This window comes from Bombus pyrosoma, linkage group LG12, assembly GCF_014825855.1.
Source record: "Bombus pyrosoma isolate SC7728 linkage group LG12, ASM1482585v1, whole genome shotgun sequence".
Taxonomy (NCBI): domain Eukaryota; kingdom Metazoa; phylum Arthropoda; class Insecta; order Hymenoptera; family Apidae; genus Bombus; species Bombus pyrosoma.
The window spans coordinates 3,551,036-3,565,741 of NC_057781.1; the positions used below are offsets into that span (position 1 = coordinate 3,551,036).

The 14,706-nt window shown below is 32.2% G+C and overlaps 1 protein-coding gene across 3 annotated transcripts; it reads right to left on the reverse strand.

Annotated features, from left to right (window-relative positions):
- Positions 1–492: 492 nt before the first annotated feature.
- Positions 493–14,322, reverse strand: LOC122573577. Of its 3 annotated transcripts, XM_043740133.1 has the most exons (16): positions 12,604–12,844; positions 11,754–11,870; positions 10,868–10,985; positions 10,532–10,793; positions 10,337–10,453; positions 9,826–9,916; positions 9,625–9,761; positions 9,209–9,341; positions 5,878–5,994; positions 5,698–5,815; positions 5,042–5,303; positions 1,817–1,939; positions 1,640–1,730; positions 955–1,088; positions 660–792; positions 493–574 (listed from the first exon to the last, which is right to left on the reverse strand). In XM_043740133.1, the coding sequence occupies exons 1-16, from the start codon at positions 12,751–12,753 to the stop codon at positions 527–529; spliced, it is 2,151 nt and encodes a 716-aa protein (XP_043596068.1). In that variant the 5' UTR covers positions 12,754–12,844; the 3' UTR covers positions 493–526. The 3 variants fall into 3 exon arrangements, with proteins under 3 accessions (XP_043596068.1, XP_043596069.1, XP_043596067.1); XM_043740134.1 differs by lacking the exon at positions 12,604–12,844 and adding an exon at positions 12,901–14,322 and having other exon boundaries at positions 527–792; XM_043740132.1 differs by having other exon boundaries at positions 527–792.
- Positions 14,323–14,706: the final 384 nt, after the last annotated feature.

Sequence of the window (14,706 nt, forward strand, 5' to 3'; positions counted from 1 at the left end):
GGTAATTGATTTTTATATAGTTCTATAGTTATATAGTTTTATATAGTTATAATATTTTATTTCTTTTGCAATTTAAATATTGGGAATTAAATGTTTTCAATATTCAGTTAAAGATGTTTAGTTACTTACTTTGTTCAAGTAAAATAATATATTGATCGATTTGTTATCGTCGATCAGCTGAAAAATAAATTTCATCTCCGAATGTTTCAGAAATTTTACGAAAGTAAAGGAATCAAAATAAGGGTCGGTAATAATAAGACTTATTCGTCACATACATATGCCTGTCAATAACACTTAAGATATTTATTCGCTGTATCAAGAGCAGAGGGAAAGAAAATGAAAGAAGTAATGAGAAAACATTATATTTTATGTTCAAAGTGAAATGTTAACAACAAGTAACTAACTCAAGTGAAACGTAAAGTATACACAATACTAAAAATATTGTCAACATTTGAAGAAAGAATTTCACTTGAATGCATATGCCGATAAATTCGAACCATTCAATTCGCGCTGTTCTTTCTTCAATTTATGAAGATCTAAACACTGTATAATACGAGAAAGATGCTTTTAAAACCTAGAAAGATATTAGTCGTTGATAAATCGTCGATTGTTTTTTGAAAACTGTTCTCATGTGTATTTCGTGAAAGTGATAAGCTAACCTGTACAAAGCTCTCCAAATTCAAAGAGATTACTCCTCCACCAGTTAGTTTAGGCGGGCTCAAACACTTTCGCAACACCAATAGATATAACGATTGCATTTTCGACGATCCATTGTACCATTTGGCTTCACATCTATACAATGGATTCTATCGTGAATTTAAGTCGGTCAAATTCAATTAAATAGCATTTCGATATTTTTTTTTATTTACTTTATAATTTAAAACAATTATAATATCCTCTATAGAAGTAGAAAGTGCCTTAATAATTATAAATGGGAGTTTATATCGATCTTACATTGCCTGGAAGGTTTCTTCATTGGAATTTATCAGAAACTGTCCCATTATCGTCAAGAACAAAAGATGAGTCATTTGGCTAATAGTGAACGCGCAGAATGTGAAGTATCTGACTCCTATTTCCATCGTTGACAACTAATTACAGAGAGTAATATTACATATTAATTCACGGCAGCGTAAGTTTATAGTCACAGTGGATGCATATTTTAACAAACTATGTTGTACTAATAAATAGGCGCATCAAGACAATTCAATATATATAATGGCTCACGAAATTATTTGAACATTTACTATAGAACATTTTCATGGATATGTTCGTGTTATATAAAACATTTTGAAATTTCAAGAGTACTTACTGTAACGAGACATGGCTATCATATCGTGTCAGATTGATTTTAAACTTTCTCAATATAATCATGATTGTTGAGTCTTAGTGCTAATGAAATTTCAAAATATACATAATGCGTTTATAAAAGATGTCTACAAGCGACTGAATACTTTCGTGGCTTTACGATACTTTCGGGTAGATTCTTATAAGACTGGTTACATTGCATGCTTCTCGGTTTTTAAACGTTTCATTCGTCAAAACATTATTTCGTCAGAAAACGCATTCACTGCAACCATAGCCTAAGTTGTGTCTGTAAATTAAACGTAAATTAAATGTGTATTGGTGAATTGAAACTTACCCGCACGAACGTGGATGTAAATGTTACGATTATCAGACCCAAGATGATGAAGAAGTAGTGCACGTGGCAGGCGTCAACTTTATCCACATATCTAACATGACAAAAAGTGTATAAGATTTGGCAAACGACTTTACGTGTATATCATATGTACATTGTACAATATGCAATGATACTAACTCAACGGCCTTTTTGTGAGCATCGATGGATCGGCTTATTTTCGCATAGGTTTCATCTAGTAACACGTCCAGGTACTTTTCATTGGAAAAGCTCACGTTATCCATTGCGTGCTTGAAACGATACCTGTGCTCATTGTTTCATTGGTTATAGTCAAAGTTTCGCTTATATATTATATAGGGCGTTTAAAAAAAGTGGGTAATATTTATATAGTGTGATTTTAGACATCAAGATAACGAAGAAAGTTCCTGTATACTCACGCACTGATGGCCAATAAGGCGCACCCATGATGTACAAAATGAACCAAATTAATGTCACAGGTAATATAAACGGCTGTGAGCATTGATGCTCCTAACGTCGTACGTGCTAGTATGAGATAGTAATACTGTTGTATACTATAGTCGGTAGGAGGACGAACATAAACGCACAAAAAGATATGTTAACTAAATGCAATAGGAATAAAATATGAAATAAAATACTAATTATTTGCAGCGAACACATTTCACCAATTTATGTGACCAGAATATATTGTCCAATAATTTTAGTTTATTTCACATATTCGTAAACGTATTTTCAGTACTTATATATATATATGTGTCGGGTTGGCGTTATGATTAGAGTTGGGGTTAAGGGCGTGAAACGAATCTTCGTTGTGATTAGACATTGTCGTTATGCAATAGAGAAGATATTGACTAGAGCAAATACGATTGTTACAGATATCGACAAGTAACCGTGGTAATTAGATACTCGAGACGCTAATGACAATGATCCTAGGTTCGATAACGAATCCGCGGTCAACGGATAACAGATGTATGTTCTCACAAACTCTAAGTCCGACTCTTGGTTAACAAACGTGAAATGTTCACTGATCGTAAAGACGTTATTCTTTCTCGTCAATGAGATCACACGAAAGAATGACTTTCCGTCGCGATGATGCCACAGAGGAAAACTATGACGGGGTGTGTCTAAGGGCACGAGATCATCGGATTCGTGGAGCGATGCCTTCCTCCAGAAGGTGAGGGAAATTGACGTTGCTGTTAATTGGTCAATTTCCNATATTGGTGGTTAGAAAAGGATGCTAGCCACCCTTGAGGGAGAGAGTTGCTAGGGAAAGCGTCGTACGTGAGAAAAGAAGTAGGTGACAAATTTAGGGGCTGCGAAGACTAAGACTGTTTGTCAGTTTGACGAACCTCAGCTAAATAAATTCTAAGATTTATAGCGGGTCCTTAGGCTAGCTGAATATGTACTGTGGAGATGCATCGACATCTGGTAATCATCTGTTCAAAGGATGCGATCTTTGTGTAGCAAGCCACGGGACAGAATCCGTTGAAGTGTTTACTGCCGCGTGCCGCTGCTGTATTTTTTCAAGGAAAGCTATACGGTTACTCTATGCCTTTGTTTAGGTAAACGTTTATCCCTTGACCGCGGCTACGTTGGCGACTGATTGTCGCCTCGAGCCCAAGCTCACTGTTACAAATCTCGAATAAACACAATCGGATTGAATGACAATTGTTTAATCATGGCTGTGGTAAAATCTGGATTACAATATTACGGGATTTTCCCCAAGTTCCGAAGAGAGGCTCCGGTGTTCTTTCATCTCCGACATATATATATATATATCATATGCTATATATATAAGAAGATATAAAAATATATAAAATAACAGGTTAATTTTATCCTATTTATTAAAAGGCTTATTGAAAGAAGATTTCGGGTTTTGGCCAGCTCAATAATCTACTTATACCCATAGTGGGTATACATATATATTGGTTAAACGTATTCTAATAGGTGAAATTATCTATGTGTTGCTCTCTTCACGTTACACCTGGAACTGCATCTTTACATTATCATGTAAGTAACCAGTACCATAGAAAAGGTACGTTTTGTGCCGCACTAGCCAATTGTATTACTTATTACTGACGAGACTGTGTACCTTGTATTATACTGTATCGTTCGTAGAAACAGTATAACGGAAGAAAAGTTAATTTCAACAATATTCCGACTACCATAGACAACAAACAGATTTGATCCATCAACGTATCCAGGCTGAAAAAACGCAGGACATTTCCCATCTACGACTAGTAATTGATTAATTTAAGAAAGAGGGATTAAAATATGCATTTCCATGAACATTCACAGTCTAACGACCGCAATTAATAAATACTATTAAAGATAAATTAATATTTACGTACCTGGGTAATAAGCGATAGCTCAACAACGATGTACATGTATAATCTTTTGCATGACGAGTTTCGAGAATTTTCTCTGATCAAATCAAATTCCAGCCACCATAGTACATATCTTCACTACTTTTATGTACTCTTCTTCTACTGTGGTTTTGTCCATGGTAAGATGAAAAATGATGTAAAGATTACACGGCTGTATATATGTCTTACACGTGAAGGACAGTAGCCAAATCGTTCCAATGGCTAATAATTACATTATATAATTATAATTATGATTAATAATTATATATTTCTTACTGTCACTGATTATATCACATTACGTGTATTTTACGTAACAACTATAACTAATTGAATCTATTCAGATAAGTTAAGTCATAAATAATATTGAAATTTAAATGGAAAAACATCTTTATGCATATATGTAATATACTGTAATGTAATGCGACAAAATTGTCATGATAATAGCAGTAGGTATTTGAAACGAATCTAAAAATGTATATAGAAGTTGCAAGACATTTACTGTAAATATATCTGCAATGAGAGATTAATATTCAACCTAAACATGTAACAAGTGTTAAATATGATGCTATTGAATATTGAGGCTTATTAATGCAATGGATAACTGACTATTTAATACTACTGTGATCTCCACGAAATACATACTTGTACCAGACATTTGTAACTTTCATACATATTTTCAGGTTCATCCGCTTTCAAATTTTATGAAACTAATCATAATTATGTAGTTTCATTTCAGTTTATTTAAACAATTCTAATGAATTTTCAAAATATATTCATAAATAGTATGTACAAGCATTTCGATACTTTCCTCAGTCTGTGCAAATTCTTAAGAAAGTGATTACGTTGCATGCATTTTGATGTTCCGATGATGTACTTGTCATTGTGGTATTTCGTCAGAAAACGCATAACCCACTGTTGATAGTTCGAAAAATAAGTCAATTATAAATAATGCCCACTTTTTTACCACCCTGTACAACATAGAAGGCGCGAAATCTGCACATAGGAATCGAAGTATACTCACCCACTAATGGCCAACAAGGCGCAACCATGATGTACGACATGAACCAAATTGATGTCACAGGCTATATAAACACTTGTGAGTATTACCGCCACGCTTATCATATGCACAAGTATGGGATAGTAATACTGCTGCTCATCCACGAAATAATAGGATGGGTAGATGAATTCGCGACTTCGTGACTCGTTCAGGGGTGCGACGACGTTCAGGATAGGTGGTATAGTCGGTAGGAGGACGAACATAAACGCACAAAAAGATATGCTAACTAAATGCAATAGGAATAAAATATAAAACAAAATTGTAATTATTTACAACAGACGCATCTCATCAACTTGATTGAGGTATATTGTCAAATAATTTCACGTATAATCCCACTCATACTACTATGATTTAAGATAAGCTTGTAGTGGGTTTGGTTTAGGTTTTATCTCAACTAAATTTGTAAAAACGGCATTGACGTGTGCCTCCTTGTAAACGATTACTAATAATAAAATAGAAAAAGTAAATATATGAACATTGTTCAAAGAATGTATATTTTCATTGAACAATGATGATTTGCGTTAACAATATCAGCTGAATAATTATTAAGGCCTTCGTTATTGACTATTTCTCTGGTATTCGATTCTATAATATAAAAATTTGTACATTCCCTTTGTCACCTTGATATAAACAGGAAAGAAATGTTGCCTTCTTGGAGTACATGTCCAAAATCTCTAATTCCTCCTTCGGTCGTTCTATTAGCCGGTCGGCCACAATATCGTTTAGAAGTCCTTTCAACTATAATTTTAAAGATATTTATAATTATGAGAGAGATTACTGGATGTTTATCGGTCTTTCACCTTCTTTTCGTTCAGAATGTAATTGTACTGCTTGATTAAAATGACCAATCCTATATCGAGATATGGCATCTGATCCGACAACACCTCCAAACTATAAAATGCTACTACCCGTGATATCTACAATATATAGAAAACACACTTCTATTATATATTGACATATGAATTCTCTGTGAAATTGAAAAATACTATATTTGAAAGTCACGAATGAAAAACATGAAATGTCACATTTCCCATTTTTTATAATGATTTCGAGACAAGTGTTTTAATATTTTCACCAGTATTTTTAGCATGATATTTTTACGAGACTTCAAGTAATCATTATATAATATTTTGTGTTCGATTATATTCATTATATTTGTTAAATACTCGTACACTGACAAAGTGTGAATGTTAAATCTTGGGATACCTTGTATAAGTGCAACCTCATGTTTTCATATTAAATTCTTACTAATGGTTATCAGCAATAAAAAAAATAGGTCGATGATATATATTTTGAATCAATGAAAAGCATATAGACTGGATACAAGTCCCATATGCTAACATAACTACAAAAAATACCTGCGCTGTAATTGTGGTAATAATAATAACAAATATGACAAATCGTATAATAATTTTCGTGAATTTTTCTTGATTAGGCCACACACCAACAAGCTGACCGAAAAATTTGTTGGCTTTCAGACAATGCTCCTCGATCGTTTGCCAATCCATAGTCGTTCAAACAAGAATCTGCATTATATCGCTGGAGATCGTAAGATATAAAATTCTAAATTAATCTATTAAATTAAATTAATCTAAAATTTACTTATATGGTTTAATTACTGGCTAGAATTAGTAGACTGCGAATGTTCATACATTTGTACAAAATTTAAAGTAGAAGTGTAGAAAATGCATAAAAGTATAAATACAATATTTATATATAAGAAGATACAGGAATATATACAATAACAGGATTAGAACATTAATTTTTAGTAACACTAATATTTAGTAAGTGAAAATGATTAAATATTATTCTTTAGTTATGTTTATAAAAACATAAATTCGCATAAATGTCTACAACTTTAAGAATTACATTAAATAAATTGAAATGTAATTAATACTCGCGTGGCCAACTTCAATAATTCTCTTGATTTGTTTATTTAATCCTGAATAATGGTATACCAATAGTATTCATGTCCACCACTGTTCAAACTATAGTGGTCGAGTAGGGCAAGTTCAAACCTGTATATCCTCCATAACGTCAATAACATAGTAATTTTATTATTATTTTACTCAATTGCACTCGCTTTTACAAGAAATTTCCGGTTTGACTAATTTATACGGAAAATAGAATCGTTTCGTGCCGGGTAATAACAATTTTAAAGACCTCCTCCTTTTCGCTTACTTTGTCCATAATATTGCCAATGCTTCAATGTGAAAGAGGTTTGGAAAACAATTTAATGTAGTTTAATTCGACATAGTCCTGGGATATTGAAGAGAATTATTTATATGCAATAAGTAGATAAGTGGGTCTATATAAGGGATATGAAAAGTTAATGGTTGCATGCATTGATTTCCATTGTGCTTCGGAATATGACAGGGTTGGTGTTTCACATAACGCACGGACTATTTTTTAGCAACAGCAATCAACTAACGTTTTCTTTTCCAATTTTATGATGCGTACGTTTCTTGCTTAAAATATTTTCGTGTGTGGTGTACAAAAAAATTCTATAAAATATAAAACCTTGTGTTATATCTCTTATTGAAACGTGTATATGTATAATAGACTTGAAATAATATGTTATTCTATAAATTAAGATTAATTAATATGAATTGATGATAAGTACTGATATATTGATTAAATGCATTCCAATGTATGTAATTATGTACGTGTTGCCCTCTTCACATTCCATCTGGAACTACATCTTTGTATTATCATGTAAGTAACCAGAAATATGTAGATAAATTGAAACATTTGCAACATTCTGCGAAAGATTATTAATGGATTAAATTGGTCAAATAATGTATTATTTTGTATTCGTTATGTTCTGTGTATAGTTAAAGTGTTTTTAAAACGACTGTGTTTTATACGACTGAAGTTTTCTGCGATACTTCACGGCAGATGACGAATATCAGGATTAAATTCAATTAAGGATTCAATAATATGTTAAATTTCGTATTAGGATGGTCATCAGCTGTGGAGGCCAAAAATTTCTTTTGAATGTACTTTAATGTATCTGCACAAATTGTCACACTTGGTGGGTTATATATAAGCGGACATGAGGTCATTCCATATAAAGAAAGTAAGAAAAATATAAAAACAAACTTTTTTGTCCGAGGCATAGTTTTTCAGAAAACCAAGTTTAGTCGTCAAGTACATTTGAACATAGTTAATTTCAAACTGGGCAGGACTAAATAACCGCGAGGAAGTAATTCTAGATGCAAAAATGAGTAAAAAAAAAAATAGAATAAAATTCTTCTGTTTAAGGTTCCATTTTCAAGGAAATAAAATTTGAATATGTTTAATTATGAGGTGTCTGGTACAGGCGCATAATATATTTTCAAACTTCCCTCGAAAATGAAGCATCTTATGCAGAAATTTCATTGAGAAAAGAGATATAGTTTAAACACCTGTCGATTATTTACTTTTGTTTAGTCTGGAATTAATCAACTTAAAGTATACTTGTTAAATCTTTAAAGTCGATTTTCTTGAAAACGAAGACTCACAACAAAATAATTTTATTTTATATTTTGTTTCATTTTTTCGTAAGAAGTCACCTCGTGTTCACTTGTGCATAAGTTTCAGACACACCAGTTATATTACATATGTATATAAATATATATTATAAATATTATATACTATGTAAATATATATGTGTGTGTTAGTGTGTGTGTCTAATATTTACATAAATATTATTATACATTTAAAATATTGTACTTTTATTGAAAAACATTTCTTAATACTTTCCAAATAGCGGGCAAGATTACGTTCGAACTTCATGCGAGACCAACAAAATTAGAAAACTTCTACTCAAATGCTACACAGGTTCTCATTGTCTAATCATTCTGAAATTTTGCACATATCACTTCTTTCTAAAATTCACTACCATAATCTAGGAGAATAAAAGCAAAAATAAATTAGTGGCTGAGAAGTAAGCACCATTATATTTCTGTATATATTTCATCCTATATTGATCTTCGTTCGTTCTGGAATATTATTTTCCGTCGTCTCAGTCAGGAATACATTACGATTCATGTAGATTTCAATACGGTAAAGTATGAAACAGATGCTTTTATAATCTGGAAGGTATGATATTACGCAAATTTATTTAAAAAAGATATTGTTAAAACTTGCCTCTGCAAAATTTTTCAAATTCAGGTCTAAAAGTCCCCCAGCTGATAGAATTGGAGGACTCAAACAGCTTCTGATGGATAACACGAACAACAACTGCGTTTTTTTATTAGCATTATACCACGATGCGTCGTATCTGTGAATTTGAAAAAAATGGTCCATACGTTAATGATAATGAACAACATAATTCAATTCTTATAATATAGCATTAATTATACAAAGAAACCTTATAAGTTTGACACATCGATATATCATTCGTTTGATACTGTAATAAAACACATTCCAACATTCCAAGAGAATCTTATTACTATTCTTTTAATTTAGCGATTTAAGAGCAAAGTGTACTAACACAAGAAATGGATATAAAAATGAAACTACTTTGCGCTACGTATATTAAACAATATTTCTGCAACACTTACATCGATTCGATAATTTCATCGTTCGAGTTCAGTACGAATTGTCCTTGCACAGTTAAAAGAAGTATATGTATCAGTTGGGACAAAAGAAAAACACTGTCCTTGATAAGCACTCCAGAAATTTCCGACTGTGATGCAACCTGTTTTGAAATACAGTAACTTCGACTGTTGCGAAACAGTACGAGATTAGACCGAAAAGCTTACCTTTACCAATGAGACTGAGAAAGATGCCATTGACATACCGATGCAAATGCAAAGATAAACGGAATGACTGGTTTGAATAGTCTTCAGGTAACTGCATTGATGGCATCAAAACAGGACCAACGGGCCGTTGTCCATAAAAAGTTCAATAGTATACATATATATGTGATAAAATTATTTAGACTATTCTTGATAGTGCTTGAGAATATTCAAGAACACGTGTTAGCTAATTGCTATGCTATAATGCGGTAAGTATCCAATTAGTGACAATAAATCAATGTTTCATTACTTATTATCAACTAAGGAAATAAATCACACCATGGTGTGAATTACATATTTTTGTGAAACAAAAAGAATTATTTATTCCTATTAACATTAACATCAAGCGGTAGGGCATCCCCTTCTTCGAAAACATAGTTGCTGTTAATGTATTTGGAGAAAAATAAGCTAAGTAAATGAAATAAGCTAACAAGAGAGTGGTGGCAACTAATGATTTTCCAATTTCAGTACTGACTTTGTAGCATATTGGTGTTCTCGAATCGAATGAAGCACTCTCTCATAACTATTATCCTGCATGCCATTCTTTTCATTTTCGATAGACAAATCTGAAAGCGAATTCTTGAAACGATGTCTGTGAAGAAATTTATACTTGTTGCAGTTTCGAGTTAAACGAAAATTATTTGATCCAAATGCTATTTCATTTTATTACCCAGCCACCGCTAACTGTCCACAGGCGTGTTGCACCATATATATGTAACTCGCATCACAGCCCACATACACAAAGAATGTTGATATGACCGTATATATCATATGAAAACTTATAAACATACGGTACTTCCGGTCATCGATATAATAATAAGCTGGATAAATGTATATTAAATCTCGGGTTTCGTTATTGGGTGAAATTATGTCTAAAATATATGGCGATAGAGATAGTTGAATAAAACTTATGGAACAGAAAACGCCAAGTCCTGTAAATCGATGGCAACGGTATATAAAATGAATCATAAAGGAAAGTACGAGTTTTCAATATAATTTATCCTACCGCAGTACAACCGAGAAAAAAAGGCTCCCCTTTTGGCGTACTCGACCATAATGTCAGATTCCTCAATCACTCTATCGGTTGACCAATCCTTCCAAATAGCGGTAAGCAGCATCTTGTACTGCAATTTGATCAGTATAATGCAACCAAAAGATATATATAAATACATGAAGAATACGATAAGTCGTATTTGTCGTCTTTTCTAATTCTGCTATTGTGATTCTTAAAAATATTATCAAGGGAGAGGGATATTAAGTAAGTTCATTACTGCTGACATATTTGCATTCTAGATCTTTTTTCATTTGGAAATTAATTATGTCAAGCGAGTGCGATTATAAGTTACACAAGCATGGAAAAATTACTGTTTGTAGTGATCATAAATAATGGAGCAAAGTTAATAATACGGAGCGAATATTAAAACAAAATTGAAATAGATGGAACTTTGTGCTTCAAAATAAAGTTCCAAATGATACTCAATTTTAAATATGCCTTTTGTTATAGTCCTGACCATTTAAAAAATATATTATTAATATTAGTTATACAAACTTATTTTAATTACGTCAAACTAACTGTTCTTCGAATCTATGTTATCGGTCGGCAAAACACGTGCAAATACCCCACGAAGCTGAAACGCCGATCGCAAGTCAATACTGGGCATAAACGCTATCGTAAAAATCGGACAAATATTATTCGTTTCTTACAAAACATTGCAGATTTATCTCCATTACTATGAAAAGGCATATAATTTCGAAACTGTCAGGTTTATCCCATCTAACATAAGGGTCACAAAATTAAAAATATCGACTTATCATATCGTTCATTGTGGGTTTTATATAATGTGTAACGCAAAAACAATAAAAAAAGAAAGTGATATGAGAAATTCCTTTACCTCCGCCATGTTCACAATATAATTCCCTTGCTTTATCAATACCGTAGCTACCGCATTAAAGAAACAGACCTGCTCTACTACGGTCTGTAGACTGTAGAAACACACGACGTTTGCCATCTACAATCAACGATCGAGTAATTTAATAAAAAATGAATTCTCACATTAGTACGTAATGTCATAATTACATCAAGCATTAAACAGATTTGGAGTTTTGTGAAATATTGGACAAAGATCACAATGTTCGTGTGTGATTTCAAATATATAGGCTCAGGCGGTAAACATAGTACAACCGGCCAGACGACGATTCTATGTGAAAAATGAGAATAAAAATCTGACATAACATTACTTCCCCTGAACCGTCATTTTCGAGAAAATCGACTTTAAAGATTTGACAAGTGCATTTTATCTTGGCTAAACAAGAGCAAATAACCGAAAGTGTTTAAATTCATATTTGAAAACAAATAGAAAATATAGAATAAAATTTTTTCATAAATTGTTTCATTTCCCAAAACAATGAATTCGAACATGGATGATATACGTGTCTCAGACCAGTTCGTAATTAAACATATTTAAACTTCATTTTCTTGAAAATGATACCTTAAACGAAAAAGTGTTCTTTCATATTTTTAACTTATTTTCACATGTATGACAATCTCCTGTTGATTATTTATCTATATCTAGTATGCAATTAGCCAAGTTGAAGTATGTTTCACAACTTTTAAAACTTCGCTTTCTCAGCGACGAAGCGTGAAATGAAACAATTTTATTTTATATGAGGATTTTTTCACGTGGGATTACCACTTACGCGGTTGTAATATGATTACCAGGTTGCAGATAAATGTTCTTGTACCTGCGTAACAAGCGATAGCACAATGATGATGTATATAATCGATCGCATAACGAGTTTCGAAAATTTACTCTGATCAGGCCAAATTCCACCCACCATAGTACATATCTTCACTACTTTCATGTACTCGTTTACTACTGTGGCTTTGTCCATGGTGAGGAGAAAACTGTTGTTAAGAGTGCGACTGACAATTGATGAGTGACAGTGAAATTTGTTGAGTGTCTGGGATTGGTCATTATGCTCCTACTTTATTTCGATCATGTAATATTTACACGAAGAGTGCAGCTAAGTAATACGTACCTGCTGTCATTACGATCGTTCTAACCAAAGTGGTGATTTAATATTTTATTCGCCCTTGTTAATTCTATACCCTTAAAATACCTTTGATAAAGTTGTGCAAGTAACTCGATCGAAGTATTAGCTCGTCGTTATCGTGTGTTCTGTACGTTGTGTCCACTTCCCCGCGTAGAACTATCTGAAAACATCAAATATCCTCTCGAAATAATCGATTGATTGACAAATTGCTAGTAACGAATAATTTAGGACATAGATATAGATATAATTTAAGAGATTATTTAATAGATATAATTTAAGACATAGGTTACTTTGGATACCTTGAATAAAATTGATATTAGAAAGCTTGATATAGAACTTGTTGGGTGAAACAGACAGTATTCGCAACGGATAAGCGAAGTAGAAAGAGAAATGATTGTTGAAGATGGAACAGATCTGTACCGACTTTTATCTGGATATAATTCTCTTCAAACTGTGAATAATCAAGATATATTTTGTCTCTGAGTAAGAAAGTGTCGTGTGTTTCGTACACGATTAAGCTGACTTGCTTCGCCAGTTCTGGTCGCAAATTAATTATTTGTGACGGTAATAATAAGCGTTCGCCGATATATGTTAATAGTTCAAATTCATCTTATGATAAACAGCTATGCATTTTTTTCTATTACTAATATCACATTACTTGGTCTTGTTGAAAAGTCCATAATTAACGTGAATTGTTTAATTAGGGCAAATCAGACGTAATGTTATAATTTAAACTAATATATGAGGTAAATACTTTTACATACATTGTACGTTATGTAAAATATTTTAAAATTCCGTTATGCTATTACAACTGTTGCCAATTTTCATACGTCGCTGATAATTTTGTACAAGAAACGATATTGTATATATTTTTAGGTGAATGTATATTTTATCCTAAAACGATTTACGTTTTCTTTACTACATAATCATAGACACAGTTCTACTTTTCATGCACTGTGAAACAGCACATTCGATCTTGCTTTTACAAATCAGGAAGCTAACTCAGACGCCGCGTTTTATCTCAAGCGTAATGTTAAGCAAAGCTAAAAAATTTTGCATATGTATATTTTTAGAAGTAAAACGTACGTGTTATTAATATAAATCTAAGACATTGCACATTGATTTAAAATTATTCACCAATATTTCCAAAATGTCGAAACATTATCATGCTCGTAATAGATGTGAAATTATACATAATTTGAAAATTTAAACTCAAATGCGACACGGCTTCTCGTTGTCTCATCATTCAAAAATTCTGCACGTGTTACTTCTTCATCAAATTCATTGCCATGACCTGGGAGAATAAAACTAAAAATAAATTAGTGGTTGAGAAGCAAGCACTATTCCATTTCTGTACATATTTTATTATATATTGATATTCGTTCGTTCTGGAATATTGTTTTTCGTCGCTTTAATCAGGAGTAGATTACGGTTCACGTAGATTTCAATACGGTAAAGTATGAAACAGATGCTTTTATAATCTGAAAGGCATGATATTATGTGAATTTATTTAAAAAAAATATTCTTAAAACTTGCACAATAATTGTGGGTTTAAGGAGGAATAGATACTTGCCTCTGCAAAATTTTTTAAATTCAGATCTAAAAGTCCCCCAGCTGATAGAATTGGAGGACTCAAACAGCTTCTGATGGATAACACGAACAACAATTGCGTTTTTCTATTAGCCTTATACCAGGATGCGTCGTATCTGTGAATTTGAATTTATTTAAAAAATGGTCCATACGATAATGTATTTAATAATCTTTTAATTTAGCGATTTAAGAGAAAAATGT

What these genes read in the sequence shown, in the direction of transcription:
- LOC122573577 (XM_043740132.1), bottom strand. Translation starts at nt 12,753, where the DNA reads ATGGACAAAGCCACAGTAGTAAACGAGTACATGAAAGTAGTGAAGATA. An exon ending in GAACACCAATATGCTACAAA is followed by an intron (nt 9,917 to 10,336) that starts GTCAGTACTGAA and finishes CCATCAATGCAG; the next exon opens with TTACCTGAAGACTATTCAAA. An exon ending in ACATTCTGAACGAAAAGAAG is followed by an intron (nt 5,816 to 5,877) that starts GTGAAAGACCGA and finishes TTAAAATTATAG; the next exon opens with TTGAAAGGACTTCTAAACGA.